Raw genomic sequence first — 15,133 nt, forward strand, 5'->3', positions numbered from 1 at the left:
CGTGTTCTCTGTGCGGATATAGGAATACCACTACTCCATGGTTCTCTATGATCTTTAAGCAATTGTGGAGTTTGAAGTGTATGAATCTCATCTCATTTTAGATATAAAAGCAAATTATGTTAGCTAAATTCAGGGATAAAGGATACTATTGAGAAAAGATAGCATTGAATTTCGTTTCTTTAGCTCCAATTTTTCCCAAATTCTAGTTTTATCAGCTTTGTACCTAGGGATTTTATATTTGTAGGTTGGCTTTACCAAATGTTTCTAAACATTTTCAGATGGTTTGTGTGGTCAAAATGAAATAATCAAGCGTCAAGCCGATGAAGCTTCTCTTCCATTTTCAATTCTCGTGGTTTGGAGGTACGTATATTCAGTTTATATGTTTTATATAAATATCTAAAAGTAAGTTCCAACTAAAACATTTTTTCAATTTGTTATCAAAATTCACTCCTTTTATTTGATTTTTAAAAATATGGTTTAGTATCAAAAATATATGTATTTATAATATCTACATCGAATTTTATAACGGCGTCATATTGGACATGTCTAATTGAGTCTGTTAAATTTCGATAGGTACAAGGCAAAGTAATATCAAAAGTGTATTGCATTGTATTAAAATGAATAATCGCATAAAATGAATTTTTAATTAATAAGTGTTTATCTAGTTAATTGATTTACATTATCTCTATATAGAGTTTACCGGTAAACAACTAAATTTTCACACTAATAGGGCGTTTGGTATATGCAAATATATATATATATATATATACAGTGCTTTTCAGATAAAAGTATCCAATCCAAGTACTGGTATTTAGAAAAAATCCAAAAACACGTCAATTTATGTTGGAAGGGGCAAGCATTATGGCATATTTAAACTTACTAGAAAAGCCACCCCCTCACCCCTAGCAGCATCCCCTTTATTTTTTTAAATTACTTGTCATATTTTTTATGTAAAATTTGGATACTCCTCTTTGAGCTGATTTCAAAAATGTATATATATATATATATATATATATATATATATATATATCAAAACCTTAGGTTCACCTAAAAAAACGATCATTAAGTAAACAATGTGGGACTAAAGCTAAATTCTATACTAAATATTAAAAATAGTTATTTACAAATTTTTTTGAAATGTTATATTTTATAGTTTTTGAAAATCAATTTAAATCAGGAGCACTTGATACTGTGCATTCATGACCTACAGACATTTATCAGTTACAGTCTTTTTTTTATGAATCTGAGAGTAATACAATGATGAAGCATTTGTAATTTTGACAGGTCCAAACCTTTTTCTATGTACAGCTTATGGTTATTAAAGCCAGAAAACATGTGACTCAGGTACATTTATTATAGTTTCGTATAAGTAAGTAGGTTTTGTTATTCTCTCGTACATAAAATTGGACTAAAGAACGGAGATAAAAAATTATTGGTGTTCATGCCAAAAAATTGAATTGAAAAGATGATAAAAATTCACTATTCTGCATAAGTAGGTTCAACTGATTCCATGACAAACTGCCCGTATGTGGAATCTGTTAGCTTTATTCATTAGATAAACTCTTTATCGGACACAGAATCAAAGGAAATACATGTGACAAAAGATATGTTTTCTACTTCATTCCCATATAACTATGCCAATCTTCGAGATGTAATTTAAGTTCATTTATGCGACATTTTGCAAAAACTACTCTTTCGCCCATACAGGTCTCTCTTTTTTTGTAACTACAATAATAAATTATTACAATAAGTACTAATAATATTGACCAAACTACCATGTTTTCAACTGAGGACTTTTAACTGAAGGGCTTAGTTAAAATGCATAATTCTATATGTGTGCAATTAAAACTGAACATGATGTACATTTAAAACTTAATAAACTGGTCTAGTCATTTCTATTATCTACAGTAGTGTGGCGACAACGCCATGCGCCCTTGCATTAAAAACTCCAAACAATAATCCGTTCACCCCTAACTGACTGATACGTGACCAAGGAATTTTAAGTTACCTTCTTTTGGAAATTCTTGTTGTTTTTTTAAATAATTAACTTAGTCTTCCTTCTTATACACCTTTATTTGTCAACTCCATGTACAATACAAATCATATTAATATATCATCTTAACCTTAATGATGAATCATTCTCGATAATTCTCTATGATTCTCACTAACTGACTTCTTCTTTTTTTATTTTCATATATCTTAACAGTAGGCCAGAAAGTAAAAAAACTAATACCTATATTATTAAACACAAACCAGAAAAGTATTATTTTTAACACCCTCTCTTAATACTTTTCTATGAAATTTCAAATATTATATTTTGATTTTTTTCTTTTATTAACATTAATAATAAACAAAATATCTTAACATAAATTTAAATAATCTCTATTCTTATAAAACTGTCTTTTGTGGAGCCCCTTTGTTAAAATGTCTGCTACTTGATTTTTAGTTCCAATAAAAGTTAATTCCATTTTCTTTGTATTTAAAATGTCACACACAAAGTTGTATTTTATATCTATATGTTTTACACGTTTGTTATTTTCGGGATTTTTTATCAAAGCTATACATCCTTGATTGTCCTCATATATTTTAAAATTTTGAATATTGACTTTCATATCAAACAATAATTTCTTAAACCATAAGCAATCTTGTACTGCGGAACATAATGCCACTAACTCAGCTTCTGAGCTTGAAAGAGTCACACAATTTTGTTTTCTTGTTACCCACATCACTATATTACCAAATAATTTAATTAAATATCCTGACACTGATTTTCTATCTACCACTTCACTTCCCCAATCAGAATCCACATAACACTCAAACAAACTCTCATTATTTTTTCTTTCAAATTTTAAATGCATATTAACTGTTCCTTTTAAATATCTTAAAATTCTTTTTAATCCTGTCCACACCAAACTATTATTTTTATCTTGAAATCTACTTAAATAATTTACTGAGTAACTGATATCTGGTCTTGTTCCAAGCATCAGATACATTAAACATCCAATTAGTTGTCTTACTGGTAGTGTGCATTCATCATCTTTATTTTCAAAAATATTAAACTTTGGATCTATAGGTGTTGCTGTGGGATTGCAATTATCAAAATTAAATCTTTCTAATATTCCAAGTAAATATCTTCTTTGACTTAATTCCAAGATTCCTTCTTCTTTAATATAATTTACTTCAAGTCCTAGAAAACTCTTTAAATCTCCTTTATCTTTTATATCAAAACATCTCATTAAATCATTTTTACAAATTTCAATTTTATTTAATTTTTGCCCTGCTAATATGATATCATCCACGTAGAGTAATAAATACATAATTTGTTTATCTTCATCAACTTTTGTATATAGACAATAATCAGTTTCTGATCTTGTAAAACCTAAATTTAATAAATATGTATTTATTTTTATATTCCAGCATTTTGCAGCTTGTTTTAAGCCATAAAGAGCTTTATTCAATTTTAAAACACATCCTGGTTTACAATTTACCCTCTCTGGCGCATAAACATATATTTCTTCTTTTAAATCTCCATTTAGAAATGCCGTTTTCACATCAAGTTGTTTTATATAATATCCATATTGATTGCTCACTGTTAGAAGAGTCCTTATTGTTGTCATTTTTGCCACAGGTGAATATATATCATCATAATCATAAGTATTTCTCTGTCCACATCCTCGTACAACTAATCTCGCTTTGTATCTGTCTTCCATTATTGTTTCTAATGGTTTCTTAGCAAATACCCATTTAGCTGTCAAAATTTCTGCTTTTTCCGGTTTCTCTACTTCATTCCATGTCTAATTTTTCTCAATTGAATCAATTTCCCTTTTCATAGCCTGTATCCACATATTTTTGTCACTTCTATTATCTATTTCCTCCACTGTCTCTGGTACTTTTTCTACAAATGATACTGCATCAAATGCCATATATAATTCATAATCATTATATTTTTCTGGAATTTTGACTTTCCTTTTTATTCTTTCAAAATTTTTTCTTTTATGAGCTTCATCATTACTCTCATCTTCTTCGGATTCTATTTCAGCGTTTTCTTCTAAACTGTTTTGTTCTCTATTATTTATTTCAATACTTGCCTTTTTTATTTTATAAATAAAATCAGTTTCATTAAATATAACATCTCGTGCTACTATCACCCTTTTTCCTTTTATACTCCACCTGTATTTGTATATCCTATAAAAATCATTTTTTCAGAAACTGGATCAAACTTTTCTCTAAATTGTTTTTGTATATGAGCATATGCTGTACATCCAAATATCTTAATATTTTTTATATCAGGTTTTTTACCATACCACAATTCTGCTGGTGTAACATTTTCTAAATGTTTGCTAGGGCTACGATTTAAAATATAAGCAGCTACTCTAATGCTCTCATTCCAAAATGTTTTTGGCAGGTTGGCTTCTTCTATCATTGTTCTTGCCTTTTCCAACAAACTTCTATTAAACCTCTCAGCCTTACCATTCTGCTGTGGCGTATATGGTATTGTATAATCTAAAACAGTTCCATTTGATTTACATAAATCTTTTATATCTTTGGAAATATATTCCCCTCCATTGTCACATCTTAGCACTGCCAATTTTATGTTAAATTTTGATTGTACCATATTTACATATTCTTCAAAACACTTAAACACCTCATCTTTACCTTTTATGATATACACTGTACAAAAATTAGAAAAATCATCCACAAATGTAACAAAATATTTACCCCCATCGTGACTTAGTGGCGTTATTGGTCCGACAACATCAGTATGAACAATCTCTAATAATCTTTTTGCATGTGATCTTGTTTCAAATCTAAGTTTTGTCATTTTACCTTTTACACAGGCTTCACAAAAATCAATTTTATTTACATTTACATTTTCCAAACCTTTTACCATTCTTTTATCAACTAATAACTTTAAATTTGCATTACATATATGCCCTAATCTTTTATGCCACATCATTGATTCATTGTCATCATTTTCAATCATAAAACATCGATTTTCTATCTTATACTCAAAAATAATCTCATAAAGCCTGTTTCTAAATCCTACTCCTATCAATTTATTTTCATTATATAAACTAACCTGACCACCCTCAAAAACTACAGATACATTAGACATTTCTAATCTTTTTACTGATAATAAATTCTTCCTTAAATTTGGAACGTAAAAAACATTTTTTATTATGCATTCAATGATCTTTCCATTTATTTTACTCAAAACTTTAATATTTCCAATACCTATTGCCCTCAAATATTCATTATTCTTTGCTACTGCTATGTTAATTGGTGTTTTTAATTCTAAATATTCATAAAAATATTTGTTATTATTTACTAAATGATCTGTACAGCCTGAATCTATATAGAATGAGATATTATCGTTACTTACAATCTTACTTTCATTACCATTCATCAAAAAACATATTCCATCTTGCTCTTCCTGATCTTCTGAACTTTGTTTCTTGTTCACCTCTACATGATTTCCCTGATTTCTGTAGTTTGTATGATAACTTCTACCTCGAGTGAAACCTCTACTTGGAGTTGCATATCCTCGAAAACCTCCTCTACTATAACCACCTCTATAATTTCCTCTGAAACTACCTCTTGTAAAACCACCTTGCACAACTCTTGAATTTGATTGCCCTGGTACACTTTCTTTACAGTCTTTTTGCATATGTCCTTCCTTGTGACACCGGAAACACACTATTTTTCTAGTATTTGTAGTATTAAATACTGCTGATTTTTGTTCATAAGTTGATTGTTCAGATTTTAATGCTTTTCTTCTTTCTACTTCACTTCTAAATTTTCTTTTGACGAAATCTATTGTTAACACTTTAGGATCCATATTCTCTAATATTGTTATAACTGTTTCAAAACTTGGAGGCATCCCCATCATTAACATACATACAATGTCCTCATCACTCATAACAGCCCCTGTAGCTCTTATCTTCCTAACAAGGTCATCAAATTCTGTCAAATAACCTTCCAAATCTTCATTCTCTTTTAATTTTAATGACATTAACATTCTTCTTAGCATCATTTGCCCGGGTAATCCTTTTTTTTCATAAATATCTCCTAAAGCTTGCCACATACCATAGGCTGTATTTTTCTCCGTTACAAATTCTAATTGCTTATCATCCAAACATTGTATTATCAATGACTTACATAACTTATCTTTTTTCATAGCTTCCTTTTTGTCTTTTTCCACTGTATAATCTGATTCCACAAATTCTTTTTCTATCCATTCTGCCACATCTTTTTCTTCTAGTAATATTTTCACTCTAAATTTCCATGAGTAATAATTTTCACCATTCAATAGTTCTATGTTATAAATATTTTTTATTTGTGAATTAGCCATTTTCTTTATATTTTAATTATCCACAGAATCACCTGGGCCCATAACCTGTTGTTTTTTTAAATAATTAACTTATAGTCTTCCTTCTTATACACCTTTATTTGTCAACTCCATGTACAATACAAATCATATTAATATATCATCTTAACCTTAATGATGAATCATTCTCGATAATTCTCTATGATTCTCACTAACTGACTTCTTCTTTTTTTATTTTCATATATCTTAACAGTAGGCCAGAAAGTAAAAAAACTAATACCTATATTATTAAATACAAACCAGAAAAGTATTATTTTTAACAATTCTAAGTCAACTTTATATTTATATGTTTGTCTTTATAGTTTTGTTAATGTATATAGTAAGTTTAAGTAGTTATTGAACTATGTTTAATGGGCTACCTCATCACCATCCTCAACCCTAAGACTAGCGGCCTTAGTAGGTATCTGTTATGTTGGATCATCTAAAATTAACATTTGAAAACTTTGCTTATATATGCTGAATAATAAGTTAGAGAAATCCTTAGCAAAATTTAGCTTTCCAATTTTTTTTTTGAATTTATGATTTCTTCAATTCTTTAAAGTTAACTGAAAAATAATTTATCTACATTTTACTATGTATCCACTTTTTTCTAGATGAGTGAATCGTCTAACGATCAGCGTGGTCGAGAGCGTGACCGTCCAAGAAGGGAACGCAATAACTCCAGAATGGATAATAGCAGAGATAGAAGCAATGATAGAGGAGGTGGGGGCAGAGAACCTCGTAGCATGAGATCCTCTCAAAATCGAGTGTATGTATCTAATATCCCTTATGAATATCGTTGGCAAGACATCAAAGATCTGTTTCGGAGCAGAGTCGGGGATGTAGCGTTTGTCGAGCTTTTTGTAGATGATAATGATAAGCCAAAAGGTAGTGGCATTGTCGAATTTTCTGACGGTGATGCTGTTAGGAAGTGTTTGGAAATTATGCAACGTTTTGAGGTTAAGGGGCGTAAATTAGTCGTCAAAGATGATGGAGGGGTAACAAGAGATAAGTCTGGGGCTATTATAAGTAGTGGAGGCAGAAGGAATAGAGATTCTGATAGATTCAGAGATGATCGTAGAGATTTGGGCAGTAGCTTGTCTTTAAGAAATGATGACAAATGGGGCAATACCTATGGATTAAGTCCACAGTTTCTTGAATCTTTGAAAATTGATCCTCCACTTAACAATAAAGTGTTTGTTGCTAATGTAAGTATAATGTTTTTTGTCGACTGTTTGTAGTTGGATGCTGGTATTCCTTACAAATATTATTTTACATTTCACTTTGATGTTTCTGTCCGTTTTTTACTATTTCAATTCGATTGGAACAATGAGATTTTTTATTGGTTTGCTGTTTTCCAATTTCTTTAATATGAAATATCTGCTGGATAATTTAATGTAAATGATAAAATAATTTTTGTATTGGTTCCAATGAAAGTCAATAGGCCTCTGTATGTTGGAACATCGTACATCATATAACCCTAGTATAAACTGCTTAAGCATATTTTTATTGGTAATGGTTAGTGCAATTAAGTTCAAATTTTAAGCTGTTTAATAATGTCATGTATTCTATTTTGTAAATATATATGGGAATTGGAAGGACTAGGACTACAAGATTGCATTTCGTGTATAATGATAATAATTAAAAAATACCCGAACAGAAGTTGAAAATAGAATTTGGCGAATTGTTCTTCTTTTTTTGTATGAAATCCATTCTAATTTATATTTAGATTGTTTGAACAATACAGGGGCTTTGGAGTTAGTAATAATGTGCAGGGTGTTCCTATATTGTTTTCAAAAATTTTTTTAGGTGTTCGAAGATTTCATATAGGTTCTTCAATATTTTATAACATTTTCAAGCTTTGAATTGCAAATGAAGGTTAGTTTACAAGAAAAAAGATTATTTAATTATTGCAAGGAAATGTGAGGGCATACAGATTTATTAATTTGAATTTCTGTATCTGAGTTTATAATTAGATAACTTATTAAAAATATCTTCATTTTATTTCAAATTTTGTTTACTAAATTAACTCTTGATTCCTTTAGTCTAAAAAATGTTGCATGAGACAAAAATTACTGTTTACATATGCTGGTGAAGGGGAAAATCGACATATGTAAAATTGATATATTTTTTAATTTTAACCACTTAGTGCGTATGTCCTTTTGCTAAACAGCATTTGGTCATGCTTCAAATCTCATTTCTGATTTCATTAGTGACTATAAATTACATCCCAAAGAAGTTCTATTTGATTGAGGTCAGGGCTGGGGCTGTTCTCTGAATGATCCTTGTGATATGCATTGTCATGCACGAAGAAAGATTTGTTCCTAGAAAGGTAGCGATAGATAAGACTTAGAGTTCTAATATGTCTGCAATCTAACTGCCTCTTTCAATAATAACCATGTCAGTGTGGTCTTTCATCTTAATGCAACCCCATACCATACTCGTCCATCTAGATTTGTAGTACTTTGGTTGTATGCAATACTCTGCAAACGTTTTGTTCTATCTTCTGTAATTGGGACACGTCTATCATTGTCAAATAGGTAAAATTTAGACCTTTATGTTAACATTACATATATCAACTAATTTCAAATTTTTGGCATCGTTGGTGAGATTCATACTGAATTCATTGTGCACGCTACTACTACACCGCCACTCACAATTACACTATCAGACGCGCGTTTCGATAACCAAGTTATCGTCTTCAGAGGTATATTTTAATACCTTGCCCACTGGTAGCGCTGTAAAGATGAAAATGAAGGTTCTCGTTACTCTACGAATTTATGTTCTTGATTTAAGCTCCTTATTAATGAACAACGGATGATTTTTTCGATTTAATTTAAATCTTATCAAAATATATCATTGACAATACGATTGATTACTACCAATAAGTACAAACTGTTTTTTGAGATTTGCTTTACTTCATAAGTATACAGAAAAATTCTCTTTTTGACTTTTTATAACTAGATACATATATTTTTTTTTATATCATGGTTTGTTAAACCAATTTAATTTTTATATGGTATTGTTGATTTATTTGATTTCAAATATTCAGGTGTCTGTCCTATGCAAAGAACAAGGAACTTTCAGTTATAAACATTAGTGGAGAAAATATTACTATTGTGAATTTAAAAAAAAATTCAAACTTATCCTTCCAAATTTATTCTGAAAATGCTTACATCATATTTTATCACTATATGCTGAGATGGTAATGGTACAGGATTTGTTTTCTCAGGAAGAATTTATATGAGTTGTTGATTTGAAATTTAAAATTGTTTACTAACTTTTGGAATATTTTGAAATGAAAACTGTTGGGAACACCTAATCATTTGATAACAATGGAAAGAATTCAATACATTTGGATATATTCTATAAATCAAATACTTGCCAAATGTCAACACAAATTCATAACTGCATGATTGTCTTTTGTTTTTTATGGCATTTTCTACCATATTCTAATGTTTTATTAGTTTTTGATTGGAAACAATTTTCTTAATTCAAAGCTTTGTACAATGTGTCGATTGTTGAAATATTTTGTAGTAGTAGAAATGATTAGATTTATGAAATATATCCTGTTTTCTGGTGAAGTATTTGTCTTGTTCATGTTTCATATTTAGTTGTCTGTCTTTTCCTTCTTCATGTATTACTTTTTAGTTGGATTACAACATTGATCAGAAAAAATTGAAGGAAGTTTTTAAATTAGCGGGTAGAGTTATCAATGTAGATCTGCCTTTGGACAAGGATGGTAAAGTACGAGGATTTGCAGTTATTGAGTACGATCATCCTGTAGAAGCGGTGCAAGCTATTTCCATGCTGCAAGGTCAAGTATTGAATGACAGAACATTGGCTGTTCGAATGGACAGAGTTAATGAACACATGAAGTTACCGGAAGGTCTAAGGTCTATTGGTATGGGGCTCGGTCCTAATGGAGAACCTTTGAAAAATGTTGCTCACAACTTGCCTTCTTTGAATACTAATTCACAGATTGGTGGGTCTGGAATTCTAGGGGCGGTACCTAATAATTCTTTGCAATTGGCTAATGCTCTATCAGGTATGTTTTATCAATTTATCTTGTTTAAAGGTTGGAGTTTCTTTCTTGGAAATTTTTAATTTTTATTGTATGTAAGGTTTATCTCGAAAGTGAAATAACAAAAATGGTTTCTATGCTTCTCATTCCAACAAAACGCTTAAATTTTTTCATGGATTTTATTTTTAATAGTATGTATGTATATACTATTGGAATCAATTAGAAGATTGACATTTTGTTCTAAGTATTATTTAATAGTGGGTTTTTTTTCTGAAAATTTGGTAGAGGCACTATCATTGTAGTGTTCGGTTGTATTGAAAATTGTAATTTTTTATTGGCAACACAGAAAATGTTCGACATTGCTAGAAGTTTAGAATGAATAAACCCTCACTTTCCAGGTAATCAGTATTTTGAGTGATCAATGTACAGAGTAATAAGTGAAAAATAAGGTTTATCAAAATAGTCCCGCTAATATTGAAGGTCTATAAAATAGAATAAGCGGAATCAAATACTGTATGTTTGAAATTTGATAGACTGGTTTTACCATCTCCTGGGAGCCTGCTAAATAGAGGGTGGAGGACATTTTGAACATCTCTTACTTTAATTCACACGTCGATAGCATTGAAATAGTATTTTTTAGGTAGTTTGTTGAAAAAAAAAATTTTTTTACCACAAATACATCTATTATCGTATTTTGGCATTTCTTTAAAGTTTTGTATTGCTTGGGAAATGTTGAATGAGGAACATTACAAGGAGGATCATTGGTACAATTGAAAGCTGTAATTTTTGATGTGACTTTTTATGAACCAAAAACAGGTAAAATATATTATCATTAAAATATTTGTTTATTTTTAGGACTTGGTAACTTGGGAAGTTCGCAAGTTTTCCAATCTGGTAATTTGTCAGGTTTCGCAAGTACGTTGTTGGGAAACGGGTTGGGGGCTACTGATCTATCGTCGCTGGTTCAGAATCCCCTAGCCCAAAATACAGCGACTCCACAATTGGCAGCATTGGCTCAGCAAAATACTGCTTCTGGAAATATTGGTACTTTTAGAGGATCTAATTCTGGTAAAGCAATATAATTATTTGTATACCACCTAAAGTTTGATTGTATCACTTATATTTAAAAGAAGTATAACTTTTTTTCTATACAGTTTATAATTGTCACATTCAAGACATTCAAGAAAAATTTAGTGTTGAAATTTTATTAAAACAGTACCAGTTCTATAAATTATTTGTTAATACTTCTAAATGTTCTTGATTTTAGGTCTCTTCTGTTTTAAAATTAGTTTTTTTTGATAATTTTTAAAAGACAAATTTTGATCTTCTAAAAATTATCAAAAAACTAATTTTACAACAGAAGAGACCTAAAATCAAAAACATTTAGATGCATTAATATATAAAAAGGTCTAAGAAATTAAAGAAATTTAAATTATTTATATTATCAAGTAATTTCTAATCCAGGAAACGACAACTTTGGTAATCAGAATTCAAACTATAACAACCTCTCTGGTGGAAGAAACTTCCAGGGTGCAGGAGGTGGTTTTAATAACAATGACCAATTGTCCTTTAACAATGGAGCAAGATCAGGAGCAATGGATCGACAATTAGTTGGTGGAAAAAGTTTTTCCAGAAAGGTTTTAATTTCAAATGTAAGTAACTTAGGATAATTTCTTTGCTAAAATTGTTAATAACAAAAATAAAGAAAAAATTGATGAAAAGCTAGGCTTTATTGTAGAAAAAATTCATATTGTCATCTTATATGTTACATACAATTTGGTCAAACTGTACTGAAAGTAATATATTAAAAAAAAATTGATTTTGTCATTTCTTGTGACCCAGAAAGTATCCTTTTTATATCTGAATTTCCTTATTTTTTGTGAGAATTTCTTATACGGTTTCTTAAGTTTTGAGATATGGCAACACTGATATATCAAATCTGACATTGCCATCATAAAGTTGACATTTTTAATGGTGAACATTATTCAGTACATGTTGTCATATGAGTGCTATTTGAGTTATTTAAAGACACTTGAAACATTCATCTGGCGATCAATTCGCTTCCACTTTTCATGTTTTGCCGGTTTTTGAATCGTGGTCGTACTTGGCTACAAAATCACCTGTTGTGCCAGTTAACATCGATGCTGTGCGTAAAACTGATATTGCACGATGGTCATGTGATATACTACCGTGACATTGAGGCATACTTTGCATTAGTTCCACTCGCATATATTCAATATTGGTCGAACATTTGGTAGTCAAAAAGATTTGACAATAGCTCAAAAAAACACTCGTGTCAATTGGTACAAAGAATGCTGAAAAAATTCAATCATGGTTATTTAAAACACGTCTATAAGCGAATGGTCGCTCGTTTTTTTGGAGTAACCAATCACAGAAGACGAATCATTCTCCATCACGACAATGCGAGCTCACACATCAGTTCAAACAAAAACGTTTCTTAACAGTCACAACAGCGAATTTACGGATCATTTCTTATTCTCACAGATCCAAAATAAATTGAGTTCAATGTTTTTCCACGCCCGAAGAAGCGGTTGATATGTTCAAATCACCTCAATTAGAATGGAAAAAATACTTTTGACAATTGGTTCAAATGCACGCAAAAGTGTATTGATCTTAATAGAGAATATTTTGAAAAACAAAGCCTTTTATCCAATTATATTTTTTTTTACACAACATATGAAAATATTTCTGTACACATAAAATTTAGGATGCAAAACATGTTAAATTCATCATTTTTGAATATTGTTGAGATTAAATCAAAATATTGTATGTTTAAAATGGAAGTATTAATTTCCACCAAAACATTTTGTTTTTAGCTACCTCCTATGGCCAGTTACAAACTCCTGAGTGAAAAGTTTTCAGAATTTGGTGAAGTCCAAGGTTTTGAAGAAAAATCTCATGGGAGTATTTTAATTACATATGGATCAGATTGGCAAGCTGAAAGAGCTATTAAGAATTTAGATAAGGCACGCATCGATGGCAGGATGATTGATGCTAGACTGTATTACTAATTTATTGATTTTATTTTCTAAGGAAACGCAAAAATTCTAATTTCTTTGTAAATGGATAATTCTGCTTTTTTATAAATTGTTTTTCCAAAATAATATGTATATTGAGTTACTTGAATAACACATGTAACTGAAGTTAGCTCTATTATATAATGTCATGCCGATGTTATTCCAAAAATTTGATGTATTGTGTTAATCTAAAGTTTTTTAGGGTGTCTTGAAAAAGACCTTTATTATAAAAGGCATAAAATAAAGACATAAATAGACTGTGATTTTTCAATTTTCCCTTAAGCATTTAAAATTTTACGCACAGGTGTTCGGTGTTTTATTCACGAAAATTGTTAACCCACAAATCACTGAACAAATGATGAGAACTTGAAATTTAAAATAAAATTAATGTCAATAATGCTATAAATGTAATAACAGGGAACCCAAATATGCAAATTTAAAAACCAAAATATACGCATGAATCATTTAGTCAAAATGTAGGAAATATGCAAAGAAATTCTTGTAAATCAATTCATTCATTCAACATAAGCATTTTAATTTTTTTACATAGGATCTAAACATACATTTTATGTCTTTTTGAATATAAAAATATAAATGAAAAAACTTTTCATACTTTCATACTGATGTGCTAGGGGCGTTTTTATAATTGCTTATTGCAGGATCCAGATCAATTGATTTAGTAAATTCTCTCTCTTAAATAATAGCTAGTTAAATTGTTTTCATTAGTTTTACATTTCGACGTAATGGCAAATTAGATTCTTGTATTTGTGTTAATGTTCTAGAAACAAAGCTATATTTTTTATCCACAAATGTTAAATAATAAACCCGTTAAACATCGTCTTACTCAACCTACATAATATCCGTTAATCGCCGCTGTCAGATGCTTTATTTATTTAGCTGTATTATATTGTTTCGCTACAAAAAATCTATTTTTATAATTATATTATGTAAAACTACTAAAAATTTTCAATTTAGTTCTATTCACATTAATGAAAATTAAAAATTTTCCTAGACCAGATTCGAACATTGGACTTGCATTTTGAAGGCACGGAGCATAACGCTCAACTATCAGTGAATTGAAGTAGCTCTAAAACAAAATAAATTTGACTCAATTCTGTCAACATTATTGTGTATTCAGATTTCTCAGTGTTTTAAAATGTTATGTTCAATTATGTTGAAAAACCAAGTAGCAATGGATAATGAAAATGACTTCTTTAACACCACCAGAAATTAGAGAAGCTGCTGAGGTTCCTCATTAAATTTATTCCCGGAACAGTATATTAGAATACAAGTAACAGAAGTCTTCATTCCAGCAAGAGTTCCAAACGAATGCTTAAAAGGCCTTCTGTTGCCAGGGTTTTATACTATTGACTGTTTTGACTTGTATTCACTTTATTTATTTATAGAAAATGTTAAAAAATTTACATTAAGGGAATTTAAAAATGTTCTCAAGTCATTCATTTTTTAGGTATTTTCAAGAAAACTGTAGATTTGTATGTTTTATCTATGACTACATTTATTTTGTCTAAAAACTAAAATTTCTTGTGAATAGTATCTTAAAATAACATCAAACAGGACCGAATAATGCATCGTCCCGTCATCTGTCAAAATGAAACGAAAATGCGAGAATAACGTTGTTCTAATACCGAAACAGGAGAATATATAATATGGGTTATGAATTTTGAATTGGCCACATGGATTAGT

The 15,133-nt window shown here is 29.7% G+C and overlaps 1 protein-coding gene across 3 annotated transcripts; it reads left to right on the plus strand.

Annotated features, from left to right (window-relative positions):
* Positions 1-253: 253 nt before the first annotated feature.
* LOC130450534 (myelin expression factor 2-like) lies at positions 254-13,687 on the plus strand. Of its 3 annotated transcripts, XM_056788997.1 has the most exons (7): positions 288-360; positions 1,285-1,344; positions 6,982-7,575; positions 10,019-10,415; positions 11,247-11,459; positions 11,856-12,043; positions 13,229-13,687. In XM_056788997.1, exons 2-7 carry the CDS (start codon positions 1,312-1,314, stop codon positions 13,421-13,423), a joined length of 1,620 nt encoding a protein of 539 aa, XP_056644975.1. In that variant the 5' UTR covers positions 288-360; positions 1,285-1,311; the 3' UTR covers positions 13,424-13,687. The 3 variants fall into 3 exon arrangements, with proteins under 3 accessions (XP_056644977.1, XP_056644975.1, XP_056644976.1); XM_056788999.1 differs by lacking the exon at positions 1,285-1,344 and having other exon boundaries at positions 254-360; XM_056788998.1 differs by lacking the exon at positions 288-360 and having other exon boundaries at positions 1,341-1,369.
* The last annotated feature ends 1,446 nt before the right edge of the window (positions 13,688-15,133 follow it).

This window comes from Diorhabda sublineata, chromosome 11 (assembly GCF_026230105.1).
Source record: "Diorhabda sublineata isolate icDioSubl1.1 chromosome 11, icDioSubl1.1, whole genome shotgun sequence".
In the NCBI taxonomy this organism is placed as follows: domain Eukaryota; kingdom Metazoa; phylum Arthropoda; class Insecta; order Coleoptera; family Chrysomelidae; genus Diorhabda; species Diorhabda sublineata.

Coding starts and splice junctions, on each gene's coding strand:
- LOC130450534 (XM_056788997.1), top strand. CDS start 1,312: ATGGTTATTAAAGCCAGAAAACATGTGACTCAG. Junction 1,345..6,981: donor CCAGAAAACATGTGACTCAG/GTACATTTATTA, acceptor ACTTTTTTCTAG/ATGAGTGAATCGTCTAACGA. Junction 7,576..10,018: donor ATAAAGTGTTTGTTGCTAAT/GTAAGTATAATG, acceptor ATTACTTTTTAG/TTGGATTACAACATTGATCA.